Below are 12849 nucleotides of genomic sequence, written 5' to 3' on the forward strand. Positions count from 1 at the left end.
CTTACACATTTGATGTGTGTGGGTGTGTGTGGGTGTGTATATATATATGTAAACCTGAAGCCCTGCAAGTAATTTGTTGTTGATATCAGAAAGGTGTTGATTTGTATGTGTTTTTCTAGTATCCTGGCTGTATACACAATGTTGTATGAGTCATCTCGCTTTTGAAGCTGTTAAACATTTTCTGAAGTTACGAATCAGGGAGGATAGTCACTTCTGCAGTTCAGCTGACAATGCTGTTTGTTATATATTTATAAGGCATTAGTTCTGCTGTTCAGGATCAGAGCCGTGCACTGGATAACTCTCTCAATAGTGTTCCTTTAAAAAAAAAAATCTGTGTCTATATTTGCAAAGATATGAACTGAATATTCAATTACAGCATCTCTGGCAGAGAAGATGTAAAAACAGGAGTGCTTATTGAGATAATTTTGTCTTTTCAGGGCCATGACTGCTCCTTCATCAGTTCCTATGGTCCTGACTTCTCCCAGCTCTCTCCAGTCTATTCCTCTCACCACTATTTTGGCCAATGGGGACTCCTGCCACTCCTCCCCCCCTCGGGTTATTCTCCACACCATGCCCTCGACCACTGCAGGTGGTAAAGATGTACTCACCATCCAGACGGCCCCACTAGCGGGTGGAGCCAACAACCTGCAGGATGGCCTCCCTCAGCACCTCCTGCTCACCAGTCTTGGCTCATCCACCACTTCCTGTTGCACCTCCCCTGCAGGAGTCCTTAGTTCCACCACTTCCAACTTCAGCAGTTTCCCTCGCCTGGTCACTATCAACACAACCAGTGGGCAGACCATGGTGGCACAGCAGCCCGGCACCGTAATTGCCACGGTGCTCAAGTCCAGCGACTTTTGTCTGCAGGTCAAAGAGGAGATGCTGGACCCCAGCTATTTCCAGTCGATGGTGAACGGTGATCCATCACTGGCCGCAAATACGTTTGAGAAAGAAGAGATTGAGATAGGGGAAGCAGAGCTGCAGTATAGGACTGTGATCATTGATACCAGTCAAAGTCAGGGCTATGAAGCAATGAGTGAAACTCTAATTAATGGACATTTCTCCCAGGGCAGCAGCCCCAGTGAGGGTCTGACCCCTGTAGAGGAGCTGGAAGTGCGTGGGGAGATGTCCCTGCAGCCTGAGCAGGGAATCAAATGCATGCAGGAGCTGCCACTGTCTGTCCAATTGCCTGCAAACTTTATCCAGATAAAGACAGAGCCAGCAGAGGCCTAAGGCTGAAGGACACAAGCCGAACAAAAAACAACAATTTAATCCATTTTGACCACAGACTTAATGTTTTCTTTCCGTACCGCAGTGATCTGATCAAAGATCAGAGCGAGGGATCTCACAGAATGTTGCTCTCAAAGGTTGGTCTGTTCAGCCTCAGGATTTATTGTTTACTCACATATTGTGTGACCATGTGCCTAATTTTTAAAATCAAGGGAGTAGTGTCTAGTTTTTCGAAGAAGTCAGTTTTCAGATCTAGGATTCTTTTCCGTAGACATTAACCCCAACACTCATACATTTACATATACACAGAATCACACACGCACACACACCCCTCTAGGAGAACAGCCATTGGATAGACCAGGGATCTCTGTCCACCAAATGTGCCAGTTAATCATGTTCTTACTTTACATCTAATCAGACTTTTATGTTTAACGAGGAGAACGCAACAAACCAAAACTGGGGACTGAATGCCAAATGGTGCAATGAAATCAGACTTCTGAGAACGTGCAAAGGACATGTGTGTTTTTAAAAATAATTTACTGTATACAAGTTTGGATACAGTGTCATGGTGTCCAATCCGTTGGAGGAAAAGAAAAACGCATCTCAGAGTTTAATTGAAGAGTGCCTTACAGGAAGTTCAAACAGCTCAAGACTCTGGAAACGTCTGGGGGAAACAGATGAAAAACGGACTAAACGGATTTTCCAGACTTGAAAGAACATTACTCATTTATTTTCATATAAACAAAAACGGTATGCAGTCAGCCTCTATTACTTCTGGCCTTAAAACACTGTGCTACTATGGAAATGGGCATTTTTTCTGTCCACCAAGGACAGTCCGACATCACAACTGTTTGTATAGAGCTGCAGACTGGAGGCACAGGAACATAGTGTTGCACAAAAGGAGAGAATGAATATGCGGGATTAAACAGATTTTATCAGCCTTAACTTCAGGGGCTCCAAGATTTATATCCTGTTTCTATAAAATGGAATATATATGGATCTATATATATATATATACATATAATATACAATTGAGATTCAATTTTATGGCCATAGTGAATTTATTTATTTTGTGAATTTCTAAATTCTGTATAAAAAAGGCACATTTGTCTATTTACATGTGTAAACATGAGGGAAAATATAAAGAATATGAACGTTAATACCAGGAAGCTTATTTGGTATTTTTTTAAGACACATTTTTTATTTGTATAGCTTTCCATATAATCAGCTTTGGTATTTTTCTTGAGTTTTGGACTCGAGTGCTCAGTGCAGCATCATTATTCCCCTGTTATATTCTCTTATTGTAGATCTCCTCTGTTGTGTGTCTGATTTAAACTTGTACTGAATGTGCTTTGGTTCTTTCTTTTCAGCAGACATACCTCTTTACCTTTGTCAACAGTTGAGCAGAAGGGGCGACGCATTCGTAAAGGTTATGTTCTGTGTACTGCATAAAGCATCAGATGTATCAATCAGTATGTCTTTGACATCATTGTTTTTATAATGATTTGTTACAAAGACATACCAGTTCTGTTTAAAAGCTCCTCTGCTTTATTCTCTTCTCCTTTCCTCCCTCTCCTCTTCACTTCTTCTTTTTCTCCTGCTCTTGGGTCAGTCCAGTCTGGGCCTTTCTTTATTTGCTGTCCCACTTTGTAAAGGACCTCTCAGGCCAGCCATCCGAATGGCCCCCTGGTCCTGCCGGGGATGAAGCCATATTGATCCTGAGTGGTATCGCAGCTAAATTGGTTGTGTTTTCCGCCCGGACTGCAGCTGCAGAGTGAGGACATTTAGACATGCTGACCTCCATCCGCACTGGCACCTCAGGACAGGAGTTAAACGCTGCTTTACAACCCCACATCAGCCAAAGGGCTCTGGGTCTGCAAAGACACTCTGAATGTATACTTATTGTTTGAGTACATGCAAATTCTTGACAATCAATAATTACACTGGGTTACATTTGCATAGAAATCTGTCTTTTGAATGGGGATTTGCTGCGTATTTTTTTTCCGTTGTGTATATATTTCCGTATCTGCCCTGCCTTTTCCAAAAAGCACTGTTGTCTTTGAGATGTTGAGGTATGTCCACTGCTTATGTTTTGTTGCTTATATTGTCTTGGGGTTGTCAGTTGCCTCAGTTGTGCTGAATATAGAGTAGATTTTTAAGAAAAAGTCAATGTACTAATTAAAATCTTCATCACTGAATATCGTCTTTATTTTTTGGGTTTTTGTTGGAGGCAAAGATCATGCGAGGCCCAGATAAAATGTCACATGAGTAGTTACATTTTTTAGAAATTAAACAGAAAACGAAATTAAACGTGGAAACAAATAACTTGCAAGGGGGTTAGTTACTATGTCAATTATTTGTTATTGTGAAGATCATAGAAATAAAGCATTTCTGCCTCAAAATGGCATTGTTGGGCTGCTGCAGCTTTGAGGGACATTCAACCACATGGCATTTGAAGAGAAATAAAAAGCTACTGTGGGGAACTGGATTGGAGCCATTAGCAGGCCAGAGACTGATTGGACTGTACTTAAGAGCACTGCCTCTCCAGTTGCTGTGGGTGGATGAATACATTAGCATTTGACATGCCCAGAGCTGAAGACAGCCGAGTCTGTCACCACAGCTTGTAGAGTGAAGAGAGAGTGTTTGTGTGTGTGTGTGTGTGTGTGTGTGTGTGTGTCTGTGGTTGGCGAGTGGAGGGGTTACACTGACTTGGATTGATTGATTCGGTTAGAGCATGTGTTATGTTGATGTGGCGTGTGTTTGTGTGTGTGTGTGTAGGTGTGTGTGTGTATGGTGGGTGCGTTGGCTTGGATTGAATGTGTGTGTGTGTGTTCAGGGTCGGGGAGGAGAGGGTGGGTGGCGGTGTTGAGGAAGCTGTTTGGCAGCAGGGCTTGCCTACTGTGCCTAGCTCTACACCCACGTGCAGCTGTGTAGCCTACCACACAATCCAATCTTGCCATAGGGTTAACAAAGACACACGTACACATTCCCACTCACAGCCAGAAGTTCAGACTCAGCCTTCACTAAAACCTTCTTCTCTCCAGCAAACATCTTCCTGAGCCTTATGCAGGTGGGGATGTAGTTTGTAGTTAGAAATGAGTCTGATGAAAGCAACCAATAACCCTCCATTACATCTAAACAGGCGGTACATCGATCGGCTGCCACATGGTAAGCGGGGGTTGTTATGGATTACTGAAATATTGAATGAATGCAGCCGTTGCATCTGTGCCATACCTTTTTGGTGAGTATGTCAGAGACCCTGAAGATGGAGCGATACCCGACAGCCCTGGGAGAGAGGGAGGACTATTTCTGTGTCGCCTGCAGCCACTGACACACCGCGAGTGTTTACTGCTGTGCCATGCTGCCTCTCACAGTGGGAGCAGTTGAAGGATGACGGCTGACATTATTGTGCCTCCAGCCTGGAGCAGCAACAGTAGGAGGGAGAGCTTATTTAACCATCAGGTCACCAGACTGACTGCAGCATTACAGAGAAAATGAGATGATGGCTGCAGTCTCATGGCCATTGCAGTCATATAATATTAATACTACTACTACTAATAATAATGCATTACATTTTTATAGCGCTTTTCGAAGTACTCAAAGACGCTTAATGCAGCCTGTTAATTTGCAGCCAAGGTTAGATTTGAATAGACCACTTCACAAATTTGAGGGGTTTGTAAGAGAAGAGTAAATGTATTTGAGGACAGCAGGTGGAGCATGGTTTTAAAATGTAAAGCAGTAAACCAGCGGCTGGTTTGATATTGCTTCAGTACACTTCTCTCTCCACAAGGTGGCACTGGTCATACACGTGTCCTCAGCAAAGCCTGAGCCTCAGTCTGGATGTAGGGAGCTATTCCTTCAGGTTACTAATCTAAATACAGACACTCCTCATACATTGGTTTTCACTCTCATCCGCCCCGGAATAGCAACTCATTGATCTAAATGAACGAGAGATTATTTTGAAATGAAAATAAGCAGCTATGAGTGAAGTTTCACTGCATTTTTGATAAGTAACAAAAGGAATGAATTCACTTAATGATAGCGGCCAATCCTCAGGCCAGTTAGTAAAAAATCCTTTGAACTGGGCCAACCTGGTATCTCTGTTCTTCCTGCAGAGGAGTCAATCTTGTTTCCTCTCCCCATCAAAACGGCGATAAACAAGTGCTCGAGGGGGGTATTCCTCGACAGTGTATAAAATGCATGAGAAAAATTGTGCATGGCTTCTTTTTAAAAGATATAGTCTTTCATTCTGGTCTCCAGGCACGGTGTTCACTGTCATAGACGCACAGATATTCCCCAACGCAGACAGTTTTGAGCTGCATCAAAAACAGTATAGGAATGAAAATTAGCGATCATTGAGATCGATGAAAGGGTACTAAAAATCCCTCTGCTAATAATAAAAGATCATTTGATTTGGAGTAGTTGAAGTGTTTGCATTTTCAGGGGAAAAACATCCTCTTTCAAGCTGAAAAAAAGCAATCGAAGCAACTAAACCCATTAAAATGTACTCATATTGTTCACATTTTATTTGAAAAGGAAACCATGAACACTGAATGCAAACCTGCTTCAAAAGCTGTAGATGTGTTGCTGTATATAACATATCAACTGGTTTCCTCAAGATGCTTTCAATGACCTCTTGAGATTTGTGTATCGCATACCAAGACGTGGATCCACATTTTAGCATGCAACTGGACCGGGATCTACTTTTTACTCGCATACAAGTGCAACTGCAGTGTCGCCACCATTCAGTGTCTTCTCTGAGCCTCATCCGTGATTTTTAATTGTGAGACGTTTGACTTTCATGGTTAATATTGGACTTTTGTCCCATCAGGCACGAGGAGCTTTAATATCAGTATCATCCTCTCCAGTCAGGGGGAGCCGTCCTTTTCAGATTGACTCGCAGGGCTTCCATGGCGATTTACTCTCATGACTTCACAAAAGAGTCCTCGAAGTCCTCAGAGACCTTGGCAGATAGACAACTAACAGCATCTTACAAAAAATAACACTTTACACTCTTTCCCAATATTATGAAAGCAGAAGCTCTCCAACAGCAGCAGCAGCAGCAACAACGAACACGCTGTATGCGTTCGTTTTACACTCGACTATTTGTTGTGATAACGGGGACTTAGTAAGAAATGAATAATACAAACACTGATTTTATGAACTTTTCATAAATGCCTCGAGGGCCGCTGCTGTACACTTGTCAGTTTATTTGATGTATGTTTGCAATTATTACATTTGTTAACTCATGCTACAAATTTCAACTTGACACGTTGCTTTAAGCGATTGACATTATTGATTTAAAAATAACAATACGGTTTCAGTCTGAACTCCATTTATGAGCAGATCCATAAAACATTTATATACAGTAATATGTTTCGCCCTCTTTTTTACAAAATTCCTTTTTGCTGCCAAATATTATTGATATCACTGACATTATTATCACACTGAGCCAAGATGAGTCAGCATCCAGCTTTACTTAGCAGGATAGGTGCTTTTATATATAACAATGCATTATTATGCATCAGATACACAAGAGCGACAAAGGTGATGAAAGAAACAATAAAAGCATGCACGGCTCGTATTTCTGACAGTAAATCATTTTGCAAATGAGCGATGGGACTAATGGAGAAGAGAGAAGGTCTGCCTGTTATATGCATTGCATGAGTCAGATTAAAAAACACATTTCTTCAGCATTGTCATGTTTCATATTGTTTCATATAATAGGAAAACTCCGATTTTTCATACATTTAAATTTTAATTGGAAAAGAAGTCGAGAGACTGAAACCTACAGAAGGCTTCAAAGCAAACTATGACAACATGAGTGCTCCATTTTCCGTCTCTCTGTTCAACTTTTGAATAGCTCACTGTGCTTGAATACTCTTGGGCATTTATGCACCTTGTTATTCTGATGACAGAACATCAATAGCAAATGTATATCTCGCTTGATACTCGCAGATGAGATTTATTTCAGCTCGACAGATTGAGATGTGGTGTTGCAGATTAAAATCGCCTCAGCAAAGAAGAAACTGTTTTAACAGAAGCACTATTTTAAGCATTTTGTGGATTGCAACACGATGGAAAACAATGGAGCATGAGACAACAGGAACAACATCACAAAAGACAGCTGACGTTTGTGCATCTTCAATTATACTGTACCTCCTTAGTTTAACATGATCTTAAAAAAAAGATTAAAGAATTCCTATCTATAAAGCCAGGAACAAAAGCTTCCTCTAGTTCTGTTATATCTACTTTAGGTTTGTTTGTTTCCCTCAATTTGTCTTAGTCTGAATATGAATCATGTTCTAATTGTATGTTTGAGCAGTAAACAAGCAATGCTTTTTAAGAACGCTTCAACAGACTAATACTAAGTGGGTCAACATACAGATTGGATAATAATTGTGTGCAATGGACTGCTTTGGTCTCTTAAGTGGTCTGGGAGATAAAAGCAGAATTTGCACCTATAACGTCATAAACAGTTTAAATCCCATACGGACACAGACCACCGCGCCCTCCTCAGATCCTCCCCATCATGCGGGCGATCCACCAGTTGCAAGGCATGACAATCTGACATATGACCCGTCCTCCTTGGTAGTAGTAAGGCCACGGGTTGAAGCCTCCCAGGGGCTCGTAGTAGCGGCGACAGAAGCGGTAACCACGGCGACAGTGCTGGCAGCAGTAGCCGTTGTCATCCAGACGGTTATCCAGCTCAATCCCAACCTCCCTCTGCAGAGAACACAGCAGTGGGTTAGGGTTACGATCACACGCAAGACAAATGGCAGTCCTCCCGGGGTTAAGCAGGAAGAGGACGAAGAAGACAAAGAAATAGAAGAAGAAGAAAAAGAAAAAGGAAAAGAAAAAGAAGAAGAAAAAGAAGAAGAAGTAGGAGAAGAAGAAGAAGCAGGCGTGGCAGCAATGCAACATAACGGATAATGGCTGCCGTGAACCCTACCAAAGAAGAAAAAGAAGATCGATGAGCCGGCTTTCCTTGTAGGTCAGTCGAATATGTGTAAAAACCAAACAAGTGTGAAAAGATCAGAATTGATGTCTGTACAAATCCAAAGTTGTGCCATGCTTGATGACTGTCACAAAGAGATCAAGATAGCGGGAAGAGGGAACAGGCTTGATTAAGCTGCAGGATCATAAAACATGATATAACACCCTTGACCTTTCTATTATACCGGGAGGTAGCACGACTTCACAACGCCCCATCTCTGAATCCGGCATTGACGGCCTCTCTACCGGCGCTACCTTCAATCAAAGGGACTCTAACGTCTGTAGTTACCAGCATAATTACACTTTTTCTTTCATCTCTGACCTCTTAACTCCCTCGACCGGAGCCCACTCTCTGCACCGAAATGGCAGCCCCTCCTCCAATAGAGCATTCAAATTACAGCTCCCCACGTCTTGGCGCCCTCCCACTGACCTTGACTTTAAGTGCATGGCACATTCCTAAAGCAATTAGCAGAGTAATGATCGCCTAACAAGGATTCTTTCATTTGCTCTTGCTGGCTGCCTCTGAATTTATAGAGGGGCCAAATGAAACCCAAACGAAAGGTAAATTGGGTAGAATTAATGGCCCTTGGACTTTTTCATTGTGCCGTTTGGTTCATGCCCCCGTAGACTCGTGGGGGGCTGAGTGCCATGCCTTTGATCAAGAGCAACTCCAAATGGGGTTCGGAGAAGTGCCACTTAACTCACCGTGCAAGTGGAGGCAGCGACTGCCCTCAGTACGCATTTGACCACATTTCAATCTCTTTTAGTAAATGAATCCTAGGAGACAATCCGGCGCTGTCTCGTTAAACTGCTCCGATCCAGGAGTCGATGACTTAACATTCGGGACAAACTGGCATAATTCCTCGCAAGCGCTTCCAGTGACTCAGCTAGATGCAGCGGGGCAGAACAAAACACTTCCACTGTTGGGAACAGAACATGTGTGGGAATTTGGGAATTGGTTTAAGAGGACGGGACCCGCAGGAGCACATTTCCCTTCAGTCCCCTGCGACATTAAGTCTGGGAATTCAGAGTTTTCTTGCGTCAATACTTTTTAAGGATAGAAATTCACCATAAGCATGATTCACAAAAAAGTACAGCCTGCTCCACTCGTGAGAGATACTTAAATTGCATAGAAGGGTGCTTCAGATGACGTCTAGGATAGCTGGGTTTGATTTATTACGATGACAAAAGCTTTTTAATGATTTATTGTTTCAGTCAACTTTCGGGTCATCGGCTTCCAGGCAACAATCTGTTATGGAAACAACACGAAAGCTGTCAATGGACCAATGATAATCGTATCTGCTCTGCGCAGCCAAAACTGGGATTTTGTGAAAATCTGGAGCTCCACGAAGAAGATGAGGAAAATATATTATTCAAATGATGCGGCAATTATCAAAACAAACAGCCAATAGGCAGCATTGTACCTTAAAGACAATTAATCAGAGCTATCCTTTTAAAACGGAGGGTACATATTAATCACTCTGGCTTTGAGTTGCTGTCTCTCGCGGGATGCTGCGGTGATAAGAATGGTTCACCTTGGGAAATCTGAGGCAGTCACTCAAAAACAAGCAGCATTAATGAAGAGTAAAAGCCATTACCCCCTTGCTGCATCTGATTTCATCACACACTCTGGTGTACACACACACACACACACACACACACACACACACACACACACACACACACATACACTGGATATGAATGAGTCTGCAGGGTAGAAAACTGCGTCAGTCATTCAATAAGATGTAATGAATCAAAGCACGGCTCCCCTAATCTCCACACTTGTTGGTGCTATTTCACCGCTCTTCATGAGCTTGAAGCACGTGCGGTATTAAATCTCATAGCAGAGCTCCTCTCATTCATTCCGGGATCAAAACAGCAGAGATAACATTTCTGTTTCACACCCTGCTTTGTATTCCAAAAGGGGTTTTAATGTCGAGGCACAGGACAGTCACAACATATAAAAACGCCTCAGCGCTTGTCCCTGATCTCCGATTCTCATCTCAGTGTGCTCGACAGTGAGGTGGAATGACAATCAAATTGGATGTAATTGAATACAGAGATAGTACACTGGAATAAACACTGACCCAGACTGATAATGGGCTTTAGCTTCAGTGTAAGGATTTCTCCGGAGGCACAAACAGGTCCTGCATTCGCGGATTTAACTTAGGCCATGTAGCCTGACCCACGCACACACGCACACACACCACGCATGTTTACATGTGTATGTGTTTGAGGTCAATTCATATTGGAAGCCCCTTTAGGGGTCAAGGGCAGTGGTAGTGTCCAGTCAGCCTTCCCTTGTCAGATAGTCGTTATTTGTTGTTGTTTGAAATGCGCAGGGCCCACTCTGATACACAACACACTCTGACATGGCGGCAGTTTCATATATCTGCCATCGTCGGTCATAAGGACTCAAAACGATTATTCCGATACACAAAGGTGAACTGTGGGGAGACGCTCTGCCTGAAATACAGACTTACGAAATGCAGACTTACGAAATGCAGACTTACGAAATGCAGATGAAGTAAATGCATGTTATTATGTGTCTGCGTGTGCGAGTATGATCGATGAAAGGATGTATGTGAGCAGCAGCCCATGTGGGGGTGTGCTTGGTTGTTTTCTGACTGCACATTTACATGCGTTCTGGACGGAGAAAAATAAAACGTTTGGCTGACACATCGGATCCCACTGGAATGAGCGAGAGTTCAGTCTCCCAATTACAGGCTGCTGTCTGCCCTTTGCTTGTCCACAAAGACCTTTGTTATCACCAGACCCACAAACAGAGCCTGCATGTGCTGCTGGAATGGAGCGCAGTGGTATACATTACTCCGCTGATAGTGCCAGAATGTTTCAAAAGGAGAGTGAAGTTTTTCATCTCCTGGTATGTTTTAATTGCATAGCACTGCTTCTCCTGCCGAAGACGATGAGGGAGAAGATACAGGAGGCTGGGGGGGGGGGGTGGGTGAGGGGTGTGTGTGGGGGGTATTGAGGAGTTGAGTGTTTCTGGGCGACGTTCCTGATAAATGTCAACATTATAGGATGTCTCATTCCTCTGCCTGTCTCTCACCATCTCTCACAGCTCTGAGCAGGAGACAGAATCCGACTCATTATCCTCGAATTTATCTTCAGTGGCTATTCACCATTAAGCGCTGAATGTGTGAGCCGGATATATGTGCACCTGTTATCTTTACTGTGCAACTGCTATTTTCTGGGGGACAGCAAGAGGTCACAACGTCTTTGTAATATACTGCTTTATTTGATTTCCCCTCAGAGCCAGGCACGATGAACTGAACAGTATTGAGCAGTTTACATGCAGCCCATAAACATATGCAATTTGGCCATTCCAGTCAATTGATACACTTTGATAATTAAACTATGATGAATAAATGTAAGTTATCTGTGAAGCTATGAGTGACCTTGAGAGTGCTGCTTTGTAGTGCCTTGGAAAAGAGGAAGTGAGAGGAGGAAGCAACGGGCGCTGTAAGGCAAACGTTTCTGCCTTTGAAAGGCTGGATATTCCTCTCAATTAATGGAGAGACATTAAGGGAGTCTTCAATGAACTGGCCTTACTTAAACAGATATATAGAGCAATTGCTCTGCCCTCTGGTGCTCAAAGTCAGTTTTAACATCAATTAGTGAGCGATTTATATGCAGAAAGAGTCGCGGCAGCCGGAGCTGATTGAAGTGACTGCCTTATCTCGCGGTGTGGTCCCTGGTTGACGCGGTGCAGCCACTTACGTAGTCATTTACAGGAGGGTGGTCCAGGATGTCGCGGGCGAAACGCTGACCTGTGACCTCGGCGTCGGGCGCGTCCACATTTCCCACTTCAGCATCTGAGAGCGCAGCAAAGAGAGGAGATGTTTATGTGCTCGTCTGAAGTAAAGCTCACACACTGTATTTTCCCCGTAGCTTGACATTATGGAAAAAAATCAACTGGAATTCATTCCAAGCTTTTTCATGCTTTTGTCAAACAATGCTGTTGTTGCTTTTGTGATACTCGCACACAGGAAAATGTGCAGATGAACATCGATGATTGAATGCGACTAAGTATGTTTACTTATGTTAAATTAATTTGTTGCTACTTTATACTTCTATTTCAATAAATTTTTAACCCCTTTTTTTTGGTTGATTTCCCCGCCAGTTTTGATTGTCTGCCTCTCCCTCATTAGTTGCACTTGTCCCTCGATAGTCCTGCACTCCCCTCACCTCCTGCTCACCTGTTCTCTCTTCAGTCAGTCACTACATATAGCAGCCCAGTTCTTTTGTCCCTTTAAGGTTTGCCATTGTTCTTCATACCTTCAAGATGTTTAGTTTTCCAGCTTTTGACGTTCGAGTGCTTTGTGTTGGCTTTGGAGATTTCTTGTTCTTTACCTGCTACGATACTTGACGACTGTAACCTGCTTGCATTTGTACTCTCAACCAGTTATACATTTTCACAATAAATTATTGAAATCATTCTGATGCCTTCTCTTCTTTGTGCGCGTGGGTCTATAGTTCCGAACAACTTCTAAAAAGTTGTTTTCTCAGGTGGAAATAATCCAGCTACGCTGGAAGGTTTGACTTATTTGAAGAAAAAAACTTTTCGGAAATGTATCAGAATCCGAATCAGAAACATTTATT

The 12849-nt window shown here is 42.9% G+C and overlaps 2 protein-coding genes across 3 annotated transcripts in view; one reads left to right on the top strand and one right to left on the bottom strand.

Annotated features, from left to right (window-relative positions):
- Positions 1–3428, top strand: part of elf1 (E74-like ETS transcription factor 1) — a 40031-nt gene extending 36603 nt beyond the window's left edge. For both annotated transcript variants that reach the window (XM_056439751.1, XM_056439749.1), the window contains exon 10: positions 438–3428. In XM_056439751.1, coding sequence (XP_056295726.1) covers positions 438–1233 — 796 coding nt within the window. In that variant the 3' untranslated portion in view covers positions 1234–3428. The remainder of the gene's footprint in view (positions 1–437) is intronic.
- A 2299-nt stretch (positions 3429–5727) lies between these two features.
- tnmd (tenomodulin) overlaps positions 5728–12849 on the bottom strand; it is a 58888-nt gene continuing 51766 nt past the window's right edge. The window contains exons 6-7 of the mRNA XM_056440228.1: positions 11968–12062; positions 5728–7956 (exon numbers count right to left, since the gene is read on the bottom strand). Of these exons, the coding sequence (XP_056296203.1) occupies positions 7747–7956; positions 11968–12062 (305 nt within the window). The 3' untranslated portion in view covers positions 5728–7746. The remainder of the gene's footprint in view (positions 7957–11967; positions 12063–12849) is intronic.

The sequence above is a fragment of the Pseudoliparis swirei genome, chromosome 19 (assembly GCF_029220125.1).
Source record: "Pseudoliparis swirei isolate HS2019 ecotype Mariana Trench chromosome 19, NWPU_hadal_v1, whole genome shotgun sequence".
NCBI classification, from domain to species: domain Eukaryota; kingdom Metazoa; phylum Chordata; class Actinopteri; order Perciformes; family Liparidae; genus Pseudoliparis; species Pseudoliparis swirei.